At 38.0% G+C, this 16,542-nt stretch overlaps 1 protein-coding gene across 1 annotated transcript in view; it reads right to left on the reverse strand.

Annotated features, from left to right (window-relative positions):
• COL21A1 (collagen type XXI alpha 1 chain) overlaps window positions 1-16,542 on the reverse strand; it is a 125,790-nt gene that overhangs the window by 33,290 nt on the left and 75,958 nt on the right. Inside the window, exon 15 of the mRNA XM_060615790.2 lies at window positions 6,900-6,953. Within this exon, the coding sequence (XP_060471773.1) occupies window positions 6,900-6,953 (54 nt within the window). The remainder of the gene's footprint in view (window positions 1-6,899; window positions 6,954-16,542) is intronic.

The raw sequence follows: 16,542 nt of genomic DNA on the forward strand, positions 1-16,542 counted from the left end.
AGTCAAATCACCACACCAGAGAAAAGGCAATTAAACAAAACACCTACTCGTCTCTTAAGTACATGGTGACTTGGACCAGTTCAGCAGCTAACATTACACCATACACACAAACACAAATTGGGGGTTTAGAAATTTTCTAAAGACATGAGGAAAGGAAACAGAAACCTCTATGAGCCAATGTCCTTGAATATATAGTACAGGGAACACTACATCTTCATTCCTAGAAAAATGATACAGCGAACATTTCCAGAATAAAAAAGGCTTAACACATCCTTATTTTAGAAACGTGTGCTCACCTCCATAGCTCCAGAAAAAGTGCCATCCTTTCTCTCATCCTCATGGAGCTCCAGGAATCTTGGCTCAAAGAGTGGAGTCCAGGCCCTGCTTACACATCTTCGCCATGAGCCACAAGGGGCTGGCTGATCAGGAGAGAAGTAGCGAGCAAACGCCTCAGACCGTCTGAGGAAAAATGTTACCCTAAATACAGCATGTCATCAGGATGGAGCAGCAGGACAAGAACAGCTATGACAAAGAAGCAGTGGAAATGTTGACACCACAGATAATTTGGCCAGCAACAATGGGCCATGGGAAAGTAGCTGGTCAACATGATGATTTGCCCTAAAAGTTCATTTGGTCAAATATGGATGTTTCCAGTTTTTGTTTTTCAACTAATTGAATTTGGTGTGTCGGTGCCCTGTCATCCCATCCACTTAACTGCCCAAGATAAAATCAGAGTGATTTGTGAAAACACATGAGGATTCCTTGGAGCAATCTGATTGTTCTCTATTCCTCGGCACAAAAATGAAAATGTCATCTGACAAGCTTAACATATTTTAAAAACAGAACAGAAAGGAAACACTGTAAGCCACTCACAATCCAGACCTCAATTTTTTTTATAATGTATTACAAAAACAATGGCATGCTCAGGGGAGAAAATAAAATACAGATAAATAAATGGAACATAACAGACATCAAAAACCAACCTGGGGAAAAAATAAGCCAGGTAACCAAAACAGGATTAAACTGTATGTTTACCGTGCAGATTATTTTTTACACATACACATTCATATAGTATCAATTTTTCTAAACTATGTTTAAATCCATATACATTTTACACAGTTTATATATATAACACATTAAGTATCAGACATTTAAACTGTTCCAACCGTGCAAGACCTATAGGCCAAAAGTTACCAAATCGAATGACACAAAAATAGAAAAATGAGAAGTTGATGCATTAAGGTTTTAAAAACACTTGACAGTTTAGCAAAATTTCTAAATCAGAAGATATCTGTGGCTGGGGAGCCTTGCTTTTAACCAAACTGTCACTGAAACTTGTTTACCTATGTGCTTTAATCCCAAATGGTTTTAATCGATACATGTGCTACTACGAAGTGTGTGATAGGTATCAGTATGTGCTCACACGCCTTTTGACACGGGTCCACTCCACAAATGATTTGATAACAAGCCCCCGTGTACTACTGCCCTGTGGCTGCTGTAAAAAAAAGTCACCACAAACTTGGTCATTTGAAACAAAAGAATTTTATTCCCTCCCACTTCTGGAGGCCAGAAGTCTGAAGTCCAGAGCTTAACAGGGTTGTGTTCCCCCCAGAAGCTCTAGCGGAGAATCCATTCTTCATCTCTTCCAACTTCTGGTAACTGTCAGCATTCCTTGACTTGTAGCTGTATCACTCCCACTTCAGCCACCACGTTCTCACCTCTGCCTCTGACTTTAATTCTGCTCTCAGCACCTTTGAACTTGTATCAGCTACCCCTCAGACAATCCAGGATTGTTTCTCTATCACCATATCCTAGTTTAATCACATCTGCAAAGGCCCTTCATTCAAGTAAGATAACATTTACCGGTTTCAGGCATTAGAGGGTCTGATTATCTTGGGGGGGGGGGGCATTTTCAACCTAGTACACCCTAGTTATTCACAAAATCCGCCTATAATTTCCTTGAATCTGACCCACTATCTCTTATTGGAATTGTATTAGCCTCCATTTGTACATGTCTATTCTTTTCTCATTACCCAAAGCACAGGACACCATTTAAATGTCTTTGTTATTATCCAGCAAGTCCCATGTGAAAATATCGTACGATCATCTCCCTCAGTACAAACTTATTCTCCCTGCTCTCTTTTCTATTTATTGCTTGGTCTCCCTGTGCTATCATCCATGCAGAACTTTGAGAGTCATCCTTTTTCATCATTAAGTAACACATGCAATTGGTCCTTGAACCCTGCTGGTCCACCTTTCAGTTCATTTCAAACCAGTCCCACCCCACTCCCTCCTTCCACTCTCAATGTTCATGCCCTAGTTGTACTGGGGCACAGCCCAGCTAGACAGCTGCAAGGCTCTGTCCTCTACCTCAGCTCACCTTTATCTATTCTCTTTTCTGCTGTCAGAATCACCTCTCTAAAACTTTCTGAATTTGGGGCACCTGGCTGGCTCAGCTGGTTCAGCGTCTGGCTTTGGCTCAGGTCGTGATCTCACAGTTCGCGAGTTCAAGCCCTGCAAAGAGCTTTGTGCTGACAGCTCAGAGCCTGGAGCCTGCCTCAGATTCTGTGTGTACCTCTGTCTCACTCACACTCTCTCTCTCTCAAAAATAAACATTAAAAAAATTTTAAACTTTCTAACTCTGATCAACTCACTTGCCTACTCAAAACCTTTGAAAAGGTCCCACTGCTGTCAGATTTAAGGGCAAACAGCACAGACATATGGGGCCCTTTGGGATTTGGCTGCTACCAACCCCCACAACCTCATCTTCTATTTCTATCCCATCCTTTTCATGTATCCTAAGCAGCCTGAACTAGTGTCAGCTTTTCGTAAAGTATCATGATTTCTTTTACTTTGACACTGTGGAATATGCTACAGGTTCCTGCCTTGCCAGGCCAAACAACTAGACAACTCCTATTTATCTTCCAGGATGTGGCCAAGAGACTACCTTGTTTAGGAAATGTATCTCTATGTGCTTTAAACGAGTGAATTGTACAGTATGTGAATTATATCTCAATAATGCTATTATTAAAAAGAAAAGAAGAATGAATTGGGCCAAGTGATGATCCCAAACTCATGTAGTGTTACACACATCTTCTTCAACTTTGCAAGACCCCATGTGCCTACCTCCTTAACATTTCTACTAAACTATCTACTGGCTCGTGTGACTGTTTGAGGGCAGGGCCCTCACAAATTAATCTTCACGTTCTCCTGGAATAGTATAATGTCTGGCACAATGAATGATCAGACTATAATCCTTAAACGGAGCATTCCGTGGTTGAAACCCATTATAATATGTCCAGCAAGTGTTAGAACTGAGTATCTGGTCACCTGGGTTGAAGTTAAGTATGTATAATTTGGCACTTAGAAAGTAAATCACCTTTGGGACTAAATCACCATTAGAATTGGCCTATACTAGACTTTAAAATTCAAAGTATGGGCATTTGAATGTAATTGTACTTTAGACAATATAATCTTTTCCCAGTGAAATATAGCCTTTGTCCTCAATTTGAATTCCAGGAATTAGGGTTCATATTTATCAATCTGCTTACAGGGATGAACCATGATCTGGCTGCTACAAGCTGTGTTTAATTAGCTTTAAAGCATTTTTCTAAGAGCTTCTGCCCTTCCAATTTAAGCTCCATTAATTTTTGGCTGCCACATTATAAAACAAAGTGAACATGTCCTTTTTAGCGGGCTAAATCATTCATCATAAATACTTACAACCCACATCCACATGCAATGGAAGAATACTCATTTGTTTGCATTACCAAATATAAAAACTTTCATTTTCTCCTGTTTTCAAAGCTTTTCCACAAATGGTAAAGATCAATCTTCCCAGGATGTTACTTCTAACAACCAAATTTTCATTAATGGCCAAAGGAAGGGAATAATTTGTAATTACATTCTTTATTGCAAAATAATACACATCACAAGAATTCTATCCAGATAACGTGGGCCAATTTTAGATGCTTAATCTATTAATTGCTTTCCTAAGAGAATATGTCTTCTGGCCTGGGAATCCTGGCTTCTTCTCCAGAGGTTTGCAGGAAAGAGAAAGAGAGGGAGAGGAGGGGTAGGGACTGTTCTTGCCTTCCCTGATCTGATGGGACAGAACTGGAGAGAGTCCAAAGAGTTACACTTGGTAACTCCCAGTCTTCTATGTCGCTGGTTTAGAAGAGATTACATTCCAGATACTTCCACCGTCCCACTACCATGATTCCCTGCCCCAACACCTTGATTGCCTTGGAACTTTGTAATTAGCTTTTGTTTCTTTATCCCTTTACTGTCTACCTCCCCTGCGAGTCTGTATGGCTCCATGGGCAGTCCCGTTGTTTCTCTCACTAAAACCAATGCCGTATACATTCTGGGAACACAGTGAAAACAGGAAGGGAGCAAAGAAAGAAAAGGTTTAAATCCGAAGGGCCATCCATGTTGCCTGGGATGGAATTTTATCCTAGTGCAAAAGTTCTAGATGAAGGTAAATCTTGAACAAAGTGGGAGCAGGCAGGGCACAAGAAAACACAGATGGGCATCTGCTTCTGGCTGCTGTAAGGAACAGGCATCCTTGGGAGAGGAAAAGAGCCCCTGAGGGCCCCTAATTTCCTATTTATCCTATCTGGCTTAATTAACAGGATCCCAACAGTATTATTTTTAAAGTGAATATATGCCGCTCACACTGCATAATTGCTCACATTTACACTTGGTCAGTCTACCCTTTCTAACATTGTTTCTGTGGGAAGAGTCACAATTCCAAATAACTGACTCAAAGACTTAAAACACAATCAGCTCCAATTATAACCTGTTTTTCATTTCAGTTGTCTCTTATTTCCCTCTCCTATTCCATTTGAACTTTCTGTCTCTCACCTGTCTGTCTTCCCTTGTCCTGCCCGTGTTCATGTAAATGCATGCACATGTGCTCACACACGTGCATACATACACACACACACACTTTATATTGTTTGAAATAAGAACAAATAAACATACCCACTCTCATATCCAGTTACCAAGTCCTAGAATTCTTCCTTAATAATAAAAATTATGAGTCAGACATCCGGTGTTCACATTCCATTCCAATTCACACCCTGAGGCCTTATTTTGCCCATGCCCAGTCTGTCAAAATAGTTAGCAAATTGACGTCTTGATTCCAGTCTCTTCTCTTTTCAATCCATCCTGAATCTATCAGGAGCTCATAGTTGCCTCTAAAGCACTATTTTATATCACATTACTCTTGTTTTCTCATGTCACTTCCATGGCAAGTGAAAAAAGTTTACTTCCCGAATTACTTCTCTCCCAAATTGGAGTTGAGGATCTCCATATTATGATTCTATCCAACTTCCCAACTTCACTTCCTACCGCCCAGTAAGGACCTATCAGTGCAGCCTCAGGACCTCATTAAGATCAATTCATCATGGGGCACTGGGTGGCTCAGTCGGTTAAGCATCCACTCTTGGTTTCCACTATTAGGTCACTATCTCATGGTTCCTGAGATTGAGCCCTGCATCAGGCTCTGTGCTAACATTGTGGAGCCTGCTGGGGATTCTCTTTCTCTCTCTTCTTTTCTCTCAATAAACAGTAAAAAAAAAAAATCATTTCATCATTTCTTGGGCACACACTTAACCATCCCAGCCTGTGTGCCTTTACTAATATTCTTTCTCCCTCTTGTCTTCCTTTCTTTCCCAGTCACCCTTTCAAGATAAAATCTAGCCCCAAATCCTTCATAAATATTTCTCATGATACAAGATTCCCTTTCTCTACTGCTTCTGCACTTGAGATAACTCCATGCATTTGTGCAATGTTCTCACATTTTTTTTTCATGTTTCCTATGTAAGCCTCCCAACAACACAGCAAAGTAGGTATGGTTAAGTATGCACACTTCACAGATAAGGAGAAAAGTTTTCAAAGAGGCAAATTGATTTAGCCAAGCTTGCACAGCTGGAGTGTGGCAGAAACTATCTTTAAACCCTGGCCTTCAGATTCCATGTTAAATCCCTACTTGGCATTTACTAAAAATTGCCGCAGGTTGGCAAGGATTTGCATCCTTTTTTTTTTTTTTTTTTTTTTTTTTTTACTAGATTATAAGTTCCCTGAAGGCAGTAGCTGTGTAGAGAACTTGCGCTAATGCATTATAATACACAAGATGAGAAGTTAATCAATATCTGATTGCGGCATCCTAAGAGGAGTTCAGTCTGTCCATGTAAGAGGCTTTAATGATTCCTCTCTCCCTCTTCTGTCCAGTATTTAGACTCTGAGGGCTCGTGTGAACATGCTGTGATAAACTGCAATATATCTTGGCGATTTTTAAATTTCTTAATCTAGTTATCCCCAAAACAAACTGCAAATTCCCTAACAATAAGTAACTTTGACGAATAAAATGAGACCTGCTGATCTTTAAATGTTGGCCAATGTCGGCCAGGAGTTGTAGGAATAAAAGGCGGGGGAGACTGTAAGTGAAATTGAGTCCCCTGGCGCACTTGCTAACGACACATATATTGAGGATTCAGAATCGGTACTTTTTCCATCATATGTTTCTTACCCCAATTCTTATTGAACGCATGATCCCAGAAAGCAGACTACAAAACAGCGAACCAGTGACAAGGTGACACTGACTAAAGGGTCAGCAACAGACCCTGTTGTTCGTATTAGCCATTTGTTTGCACAGGCGCGAGTACTCGTGATCATAATTCATACTGCACAGGAACTGTCTGCTGGCAACATTCTTCCTGTTTTGCAAAAAGGACTAAATAGTTCACTATTTTACAGTGTTCCATAAAGAGACGTTACGACATCTCAGACTGAAAGTTACTGAACAAGAACAGGGCATTTGACAGGAGCACTTAGAGGATTTCACGACAGGAAACGAACCTCATCTTTTGGAACACAATTAAGAAGATACTCACAGGCTCTCCCCGTGATCCATCCTGACCTGGAGCACCTGGAGGTCCCACTTCTCCCTTTTAAAGATAAAAAAAGAAAATAGAGAATTCTATTTTCAGACATGCTTATAAAACAAATATATATGAGTATTAAAGCACATTAGATACAAACATAAAAATTACTTCCAGATTATTAATAACGCTGCATGGTGACAGACAGCAACTGTAATTACAGTGAGTACAGCATAATATACAGAATTGTTGAATCATTATGTTGTATACCTGAAACTGTCTATAACACTGTGTGTCAGCTGTACTTCAATTAAAAAATAAGTTAAATAGGGGCGCCTGGGTGGCGCAGTCGGTTAAGCGTCCGACTTCAGCCAGGTCACGATCTCGCGGTCTGTGAGTTCGAGCCCCGCGTCGGGCTCTGGGCTGATGGCTCGGAGCCTGGAGCCTGTTTCCGATTCTGTGTCTCCCTCTCTCTCTGCCCCTCCCCCGTTCATGCTCTGTCTCTCTCTGTCCCAAAAATAAATAAAAAATGTTGAAAAAAAAAAAATTTAAAAAAAAAATAAGTTAAATAAATAATAAAATAGCAAACAAAACTTTGACTAAGAAAAATTCTAACAAGAATACAAGATTTTTTATGTATAATTATAGATCTCTATTAACGAATTAGGTAAAAAGCCTAAATAAAAGGAGATACATATCCTCCTTATGGATAGAAAATCTTTTTCATAGTTTTGAAGCTATAAAGTCTTCATAGCATAAGGATGTCAGATGTCTCCAAATTAATCAAAATTTAGTACAATTTCAATAGAAATTTCAAGGAGATTTTTGTTGTAATTTGGCAAAACAATGATAGGATTTCAATAGAAGAACAAATTACCAAAATATAGACAATCTAGAAAAAGACCAAGAGGGTGAAATGAATCCTTTCATATTTTTATCTTCCTTTTTACTTTAAAAATGATCATTCTGTTGTACTGGACCCAATGAATTGGAACATTCTTTTGGATCTATAAGAATTGATCATTCTAATTTGACCTTGCAAGCAACAGTTGCATTTTAAAAACAAATAAAACTTTCATTAAATGGATTTATAGGCTATTACTTGAAATTATTTGGCACTTTCATTTAGTATCTACCTATTTAAAAAAAAAAAAACTTGTTTAATGTTTATTTATCTTTGAGAGACACAGAGCATGAGTGGCAGAGGGGCAGAGACAGAGGGAGACACAGAATCTGAAGCAGGCTCCAGGCTCTGAGCTGTCAGCACAGAGCCAGACGCGGGGCTCAAACTCACAAACTATGAGATCATGACCTGGGCTGAAGTCAGACACTTAACCAACTGAGCCACCCAGGCACCCCATAGTATCTACCTATTTAAAATAAACATTTTATATGTTTAAAATGCTTATTTTTAGGTAGCTATAAAAACTATCCTAGTTTTCAGTTTTATGCCTTTAAATTACTATGTTCAAATTATTTAAGCATCTTATTTTACATCCACCTTTTAGCATTCTCAAACTTTTTCCCAAAATGCCAGTGTATACAAAAGTATCTGACACTCTGCTTATAAATATTAGCTGAATTTATTCATAAAATATGTAACATTTACAGATGAATACAGCTATTAAACTGCCGAGACACAAATAAGGGGTAGTGGGGGAGAAGCCTCCTAAAATACACACACAGACACAGACAGACACACCCTCAAACATTTAGGCTTTCTAACCTAACAGTCATTAGGAGCCATATTTTGTTTTTTGTTCAGCCAAATGTTGCATCATAACAAGCAAAGTTCTCTGCAATTATGCCACACTTTCCTTCATACCAGAAAAAACATTTCATTCTACATGAGAGCAAGAAAGTAAAACAAAAGCATTTTTCTTGTAAATGCTTCAAATGCCTGAGTGGAAACAGATCTAAGGGTAAAGAGTCTCAGAATACACGTACCGATGCATATGCCAACATTGTTTTCCAGAGTTTCAGATTCTAATGAATTTCCCAAAACTGTAAAAAACGAACCACAAAACGAAGAACCTGGCTAACATAATCAGCACTTAGAAAAAAAACTCAACCGTCTCACTTTATGGAACCAGTGTTCTCCCACTTTTATGAATTCTTGCATTTCATAGGCACAGTGAAATACCAGCGAAAGCCAAATATTTCATCTGTTCCAATTTTATTTACAAACACCAGCTGATAAGTGATGACAGAGGGAGCAAAGAATGATGTTTCCTGTAAATTAACCACATTGGGAGGGGGAGTGCTGCTGGCCTGATGGTTCTACAGAAAAGCTAATGAAAATCTCAGAGAAACAAGGATATATGTAGGATCCACTAAGTTTAAAAGCTATAGGTTACCAAGTCTGAAAAATTAAAGAAAAGGGATTTGTCAGGACTTAATAAAACAGAGAAATCCTACAACGACTACATCTAAACTCGACATTAAGATTAACAGGACCATTCATTCCCCCACATCAGCCAGCTCAGCCTCACTTCATGTGGGAACTTAAAAACACAACATTTCAGACCTAACAAATCAGCAGCTGTGGACGGTGGAGCCCAGCAGTCGGTTTTAACACACCCAGCTGACTCTGATGATGTGAGGGACATGGTGTATCTTTAAATGATTAGGCCACTTACCTTCCCATACCTCCAGGTACTGTCATATGTGACTTGCTAAGCAAATCTGTAGTTTAGATCTTCTGTATATAAAGGGAGGAGGGCAGTTGTCAAATAGGAGAAACAAGTAATCTGGAATTACAGGACTACTTTAGCTGACAAAAAAACTGTCTCCTTCTACTACTCTGAAGACTTCATCTTATTTTTTTATTCTAATTAGCAGAGGGTTTTTTAAAAGCTTACTAATCATCATCAAGGATTATCAATTAAGTCCCCAAATTATTTGAGGATTTATTTTCTTTCTATTCCTACTTCTTAAACATAATGATACATCATCATATGAACAAAATATCACTATTTTATTATCTATCACTAGATAATAAATAGTAATAAAATATCACTATTTTATTATCTACAGCGGTGATTTTCATACTAGCTGCAACAGAATCTCCTGGAGAATTTGTTAGACTGAAAATTGTGGACTTCACCCCAGAGTTTCTGATTCAATAGGTGTGGGGTAGATGTCAGGAATTGGCATTTCCAACAAGTTCCCAGAAAGTGCTGGACGGTGGCCACTGGGACCAATGCTCTAGCCCATATCTCAAGAGACTTATACATCCTTGGTTTCGCTTACCAACACCTCTCTGTGTGAACTATAATGACACTGTACAGTTTTACACTTGGCACTGAGTTTTATGATGGCTATGCTGTTCAACAGATTATCTTGTTCATGGAAGTGTTGTTTTCCTGAGTTGTACATTCTTTGAAGGCAAGGAACATATCTACATGAGTGTTTTATCACCTACAATATTTAGAATTGTGCCAAATGAAACGCATGACTACATGTAAAGCTTTATGTCACCTTCTTTACAAACAACTAAAGAGCATATGAAGGAAGGAGGACTTGGATATTTATTCTTAAATACTTGATTCCAAGAGGATAAAGGAAATGGGGAGAAACATTTATGCACAGCACTATAGCACTCGCTGTTGTGAAATTACAGAGTTTGGTTATCATAAGACAATGACAAATAATCTTTACCTAGAAGTATGCTCTTGATTCTCTGAATAATGTTTCATTGGGAGATGAAGGATGATTTCTTTGGAGCCATTCTCCATAAAATAATTAAATGCAGTACACAACTAACCTGTGAAGTGCAGTGTTGTGACGTAACCTGATCATCTGATTGCTTTCATGACCTGGAGAACCTGACACATGCTAATTTGTTTGGCTGGTGGAAAACAAGTGCCCCTAGCTCTAATCTATCATTTTGCATTCTATTATTAACTTCTTATTTGATATAAAATAACTGAAAAGATGCTATGCTAAACATTATCCCTAAATCCAATTTCTACAGCTAATGTCAACGACGATTTATTCCACAAAAAGCAGCTATTTTTAAGAAGGAAATTTAACCAAAAACAGATACGTAAAACTCGCATTGTATGTGTATTTCCTTTCATGTTGTGGTCACTGGTACTTACCCACAAAAAAAAATTAAAAGAATGGAGAATAATTTAGTTTGTGGTCATAGCAACCCTCAAAATCAGGTGTGTGACCACTAAAATATAATTTAATTTTGAGGAAGTTCCTTACTTTGTTATTAAATACTTTGACTTTGATCTTAATTCATGGTTTATTCTTAGTTTGTAAACAAATCTCTACCATACCAAAGGATATACTGAAGATATAAGACTAGGGAAGCTTCTCCCGGGTTACCAAATAAATAGACAAGAAGTTTGGGACCCATCATGCATAGAGGGGAATCACACAAACTAGGCTTAGAATTCTAGCCCTGCCATGTAAATGACCGCACTTCTGGATAAATTAATTAATCTGTATTAATCTGACCATAATGTCTAAGTGGCATTAATACTCCCAACTCCCAAGATTCTTTTATTAAGAAAACAAATTAAGAGGCTTTGTGAAAGTACCTTGCACATCTCAAGACACAGAAGGGAAGATTCATGAAAGTTTGCTATTTCATTGTCATCAAAAAGTTGGGGTTTCAACAATCCTTTACCTTATGATTTGTTTTAGGCTTCACTTTTTTCAAATAATATGGTATTTTCATATTTGTACTGCTATGGCTTAGCATTATCATTTAGAAAACATGAGTGTTTTTAAAAAGATGGTCAATATTTTAATCTAGCTAAAATACCACAAAAATAGTAGAGGCCATAGTTCCATCATCATTTCCTATATTGAAGAAAGATTATTTGGCTATAACATGATTTTTCAACAATTTGGTGAAAGACACTTTCAGTGGTTATTAAATTATGGCTACATGATCTAGGACACATTATTAATCTCCTCATTCTTTAGTTGCCTCATCTCTAAGAGGATAATTTCTTTTTTCCACTTGTAGTTCAATGACTTTTGAGTTTAATGGGAGAATGCATATACAATGCTGGGAAAAGAGCCAGGCATGTAGGAAGTATCCATAAATTGTGTCTGTTATCATGTGTCCTGTCCTGTGTTCACTTCTCTCCAGATCCAGTTTCGACACCATTTTTCAGTATTTCAATTGCTAACTGAGATTCTTATCCCTTTGCCTCACTGTTCAAGCACAGCACTTGCTTATGCAAACCTCAATATTGAGTTAATCAAACGGAAAGCCTCCTCAGACCCACTCTTGGGTTTCTAAGTATAGCAGTGGGAGGGGAAATATAGTACCACTGTTGACCAGATGATAACTCCAGCTTCAAATACACTTCAAAGCAGCTTCTATATTTTCTTAATCTCTTCTGTACCACATTCTCCACAGAGCTAAAAGTTCTTTAATCAACAGAAATTCCCTTTTCCCTGCCTCTCAACAGGTGATAATTTACACTTCCTTAGAGGAAAGAGAAGTTAGACATCTTGCCACCAAACCAACAAACTGTCCTGAATTTACATCCACCCATTCTTTTTTTCTTCTTCTTTTCTTCCTCCCCCTCCTTCTTCCATCCTTCATTTCTTCCTTCTTTCCTTCCTTCCTTTTTTTTTTTTTTTTTTAACAGTGAAATGGTCTCTTTCCCACAACCTAAGATAGTCCCTTCCAATTCCGTTCACTCTCCCATTCCTTCCCCTCTGCAAATGAGACAGTTATCAGTATTTAACTACTTGCTGGACATGTACTCTTAAATGTGCCACATTACAATCAAATGCACACATTATACTTCTCATTTCTCCACCTCCCCAACCGAAGGCATACTTAACCTATCCCAATAATTGATTCCATTGATTAAATAAACATTGAGGGGCACCTAGGTGGCTCAGTCTCTTGAGCATCCAACTTCGGCTCAGGTCATGATGTCATGGTTTATGAGTTCGAGCCCCACATCAGGCTTGCTGCTGACAGTGCAAAGCCTGCTTCAGATCCTCTGTTCCCCTCTCTTTCTGCCCCTCACTCACGCTCTCTCTCAAAATAAACAACCATTAAAAAAGATTCTCTCTCTCCCTCTGCCCCTGTCCCCCACTCTGATAAATAATTAAGAATAATTAAATAAAAAGCTAACTTCACTATACATAAAAAGGAGATGCTCTAGAATTAAGAAGCCTAGTAAGCTGCTCAAACTTTTACACCCCTATTACTGTGGGTCCAAATACACATAAAACATTTCAAATTGAGAAAAATCTGCAGACAATATTCAAACAAAACTACTAAATGAAAAACATAAAATAAGAACCCAAACATTTCAATTTCTCTCATACAAAAATAAACATGAAGCAGAAAAAAAAACTGCAACAAATGCTATAACCTGTAGAAAACATGTTAAGACATAAGAAATCAGAGAACACTGTATTCACAAGCATTTCCTAAGAAATACACTATAGAAGCAGCTTCTATAAACCACAATGATGACTATAACTGATAAATATACCTGGGGATGAACCCTGAATATATTTAATTGCAGATTTGAAACAAAGGTGGGCAAAGAGTGGAAAATAGCTTATAAATATTAGAGCAGGGGAGGGGCAGAGAGAGAGGAAGAGAATCCCAAGGAGGCTCCATGCTCAGCACAGAGCCTGACACGGGGTTTGATCTGATGACACTGAGATTATGACCTGAGTTGAAATCAAGACCTAAGTGACCGACCCACCCAGGTGCCCCTCTAAAAGTAGCATTAATGAGAAAACACTGCACATTAATATCAAGGGAATACAATTGAAGCAATAATCAAAAAGAATACATATAATTTAAATACTGGAAGCAAAAAATAGGAAAAGAATGAAAATAAATGAATTCAATTCCCAATTGTAAAACCTAGAAAAATATAAGAAAAAAGAAAGAAGTTAGGAAGTAGTATAAATGTAATAACAAAACAAAAAACGAAACAAAAAAACAAAAACAAAAAACACACCAAAAACCAGAAATGGAAAAATCAGTGAAGTTAATAATTAAATTACAATATTGGTTCTGTGAAAAAAAAACACAAATAGAAAAACCACAATCTCATATAATCAAGCAAAAACAAAAAAACAACAAAACAAAAAAAAAAAACAGTAGAAAATGAAAGCACAAATATTCAAACAAGTAACAAAGAGAGACAAATTACTGAAACCAAGAACTTTTTAAAAACTATAGAGGAATGTGCACAATTTTATACAAGTCCTTTGAAAAATCTAGATGGAATGGCTCATTTCCTACAAGAATGAAGTTTACTATTATTGACCCTATGAGAGATATAGTGCTCAACTTAACCAGTTTCCATGTAAGAAATAAGAGAAAGTTATCACGAAACGATTCAACACAAAAAGCATCAGGCCAAGATGACAAAGGAGAAAATGAGGAAAAACCCTGTGGTGCATGAATTCAACTGTAACTGTGTTAAGTTATTACAAAATATCAGGAATGAGAGCACATTAAAAAATCCTACATTAAAAGGACAAGAATATGACACCAAAATAGGCACATAGATCAAGGGAACAGAAAACCCAAAAAGAAGCCCACATTTACACGGTCAATTGATTTTTGACAAAACAGCAAAGAATACACAATGGGAAAAAGTCTCTTCAGCAACTGATGTTGAGAGAATTGGACAGCAACATGTAAAAGAATGGAACTGGACTGCTGGCTTACACCAAAAACAAAGATGACATCAAAATGGTGGAGTGCCTGGATGACTCAGTTGGTTAAGGGTCTGACTTTGGCTCTGGTCATGATCTCACAGTTCATGGGTTCAAGCCCCACATATTGCTCTAAACTGATTGTGTGAAGACTCCTTCAGATTCTCTCTCTCTCCCTCTACCTCACTTCCCCTCCCTCACTTTCTCCCATACACATGCAGGCGCACTCACTCTCCCTCTCTCTCAAAAAAATAAACTTTAAAAAAATTCAAAATGGATTTAGTACTTAAAGTTAGATCTGAAATTATAAATATCCTTAAAGAGAACAGAGGCAGTAATTTCTCTGACATCAACCATAGCTACTTTTTTTCTAGATATGTCCTCTGAGGCAAGGGAAACAAAAGCAAAAATAAACTACTGGGAGTACATCAAAATAAAAAGCTTCTCAGGGCGCCTGGATGGCTCAGTTGTTTAAGCATCCGACTTCAGCTCAGGCCATGATCTCACAGTTCACAGGTTCGATACCCACGTCAGACTGTGTGCTAACAGCTCGAAGCCTGTAGCCTGCTTCAGAATCTGTGACTCCCTCTCTCTCTGCCCCTCCCTCTCGAAAAATAAGTAAATGTTAAAAATAATTTTAAAAAAAAGGTTCTGTGCTGACCATCAACAAAACTAAAAGACAACCTACTGAATGGGAGAAGATATTTGCAAATGACAACTCTACAGAGATTTAGAATACAGAATATATAAAGAATTTATACAACTCAACAACCAAATAACAAATCATCTAATTTAAAAATAGACAGAAAACATGAATAGACATTTTCCCAAAGAAGACATACAGATACCAACAAACACATGAAAAGATGCTTATCATCACTTATCACCAGAGAATGCAAATCAAAACTACAATAAAATATTACCTCACACCTATCAGAAAGGCTAAAATAGAAAATAAAAGAAACGAGTGTTGGAGAGGATGTAGAGAAAAAGAAACGCTTGGGGTGCCAGGGTGGCTCAGTAGGTTGGGCATCTGACTTTGGATCAGGTCATGATCTCATGTATCCTGAGTTCAAGCCCCACACCAGGCTCTGTGCTGACAGCTCAGAGCCTGGAGCTTGCTTCAGATTCTATGTCTCCCCTCTTTCTGCCCCTCGCCGACTCATGCTCTTTATTTCTCTAAAAAATAAACAAACATTAAAAAAAATTTTTTTAAAGAAAAAGGAACCCTCGTGCAATTTTGGTAGGAGTGTCAACTGATACCACCACTATGGAAAACAGTGAGGAGGTTCCTCAAAAAGTTAAAAATGGACCTACCCTATGATACATAATTGCAATACGCAGGATATTTACCTAAAAAGTACAAAAACACTAATTCAAAGGTATACATGCACCCCTAGGTTTACTGCAGCATTATTTACAATAGCCAAATTATGAACATACCAAGTGTCCATCTATAGATGAATGGATAAAGAAGAGATGGCATATACATAAAACAGACTATTATTCAGCCACAAAAAAGAATGAAATCTGCCATTTGCAACAACACGGGTGAAGCCAGAGAGTATAACGCTAAACAAAATGTCAGAGAAAAACAAATACCATATCATTTCACTCATATGTGGAATTTAAGAAACAAATGAGCAAAGGAAAAAAAGAGAGAAACAAACCGAGAAACATCTTTTATTTTAAAGATTTGTGGGGTGCCTGGGGAGCATCCAACTCCTGATTTTGGCTCAGGTCATGATCCCACGGTTCCAGGGTTGTGGGATCAACCCCTCTGTTGGGCTCTGAGTTGAGCATGGAGCTTGGTTAAGATTCTCCCTACCAGCCCGCCCTGCCCCTCTCCCATTCTCTCTCTAAAAATAAAGTATTTATTTATTAAAAATTGCTTGCTTATCCCAATCAAAATTGCACCAGCATTCTTCTCGAAACTAGAACAAGCAATCCTAAAATTCATATGGAACCACAAAAGGCCCCGAAT

Source organism: Panthera onca, chromosome B2 (assembly GCF_046562875.1).
Source record: "Panthera onca isolate mPanOnc1 chromosome B2, mPanOnc1 haplotype 2, whole genome shotgun sequence".
NCBI lineage: Eukaryota > Metazoa > Chordata > Mammalia > Carnivora > Felidae > Panthera > Panthera onca.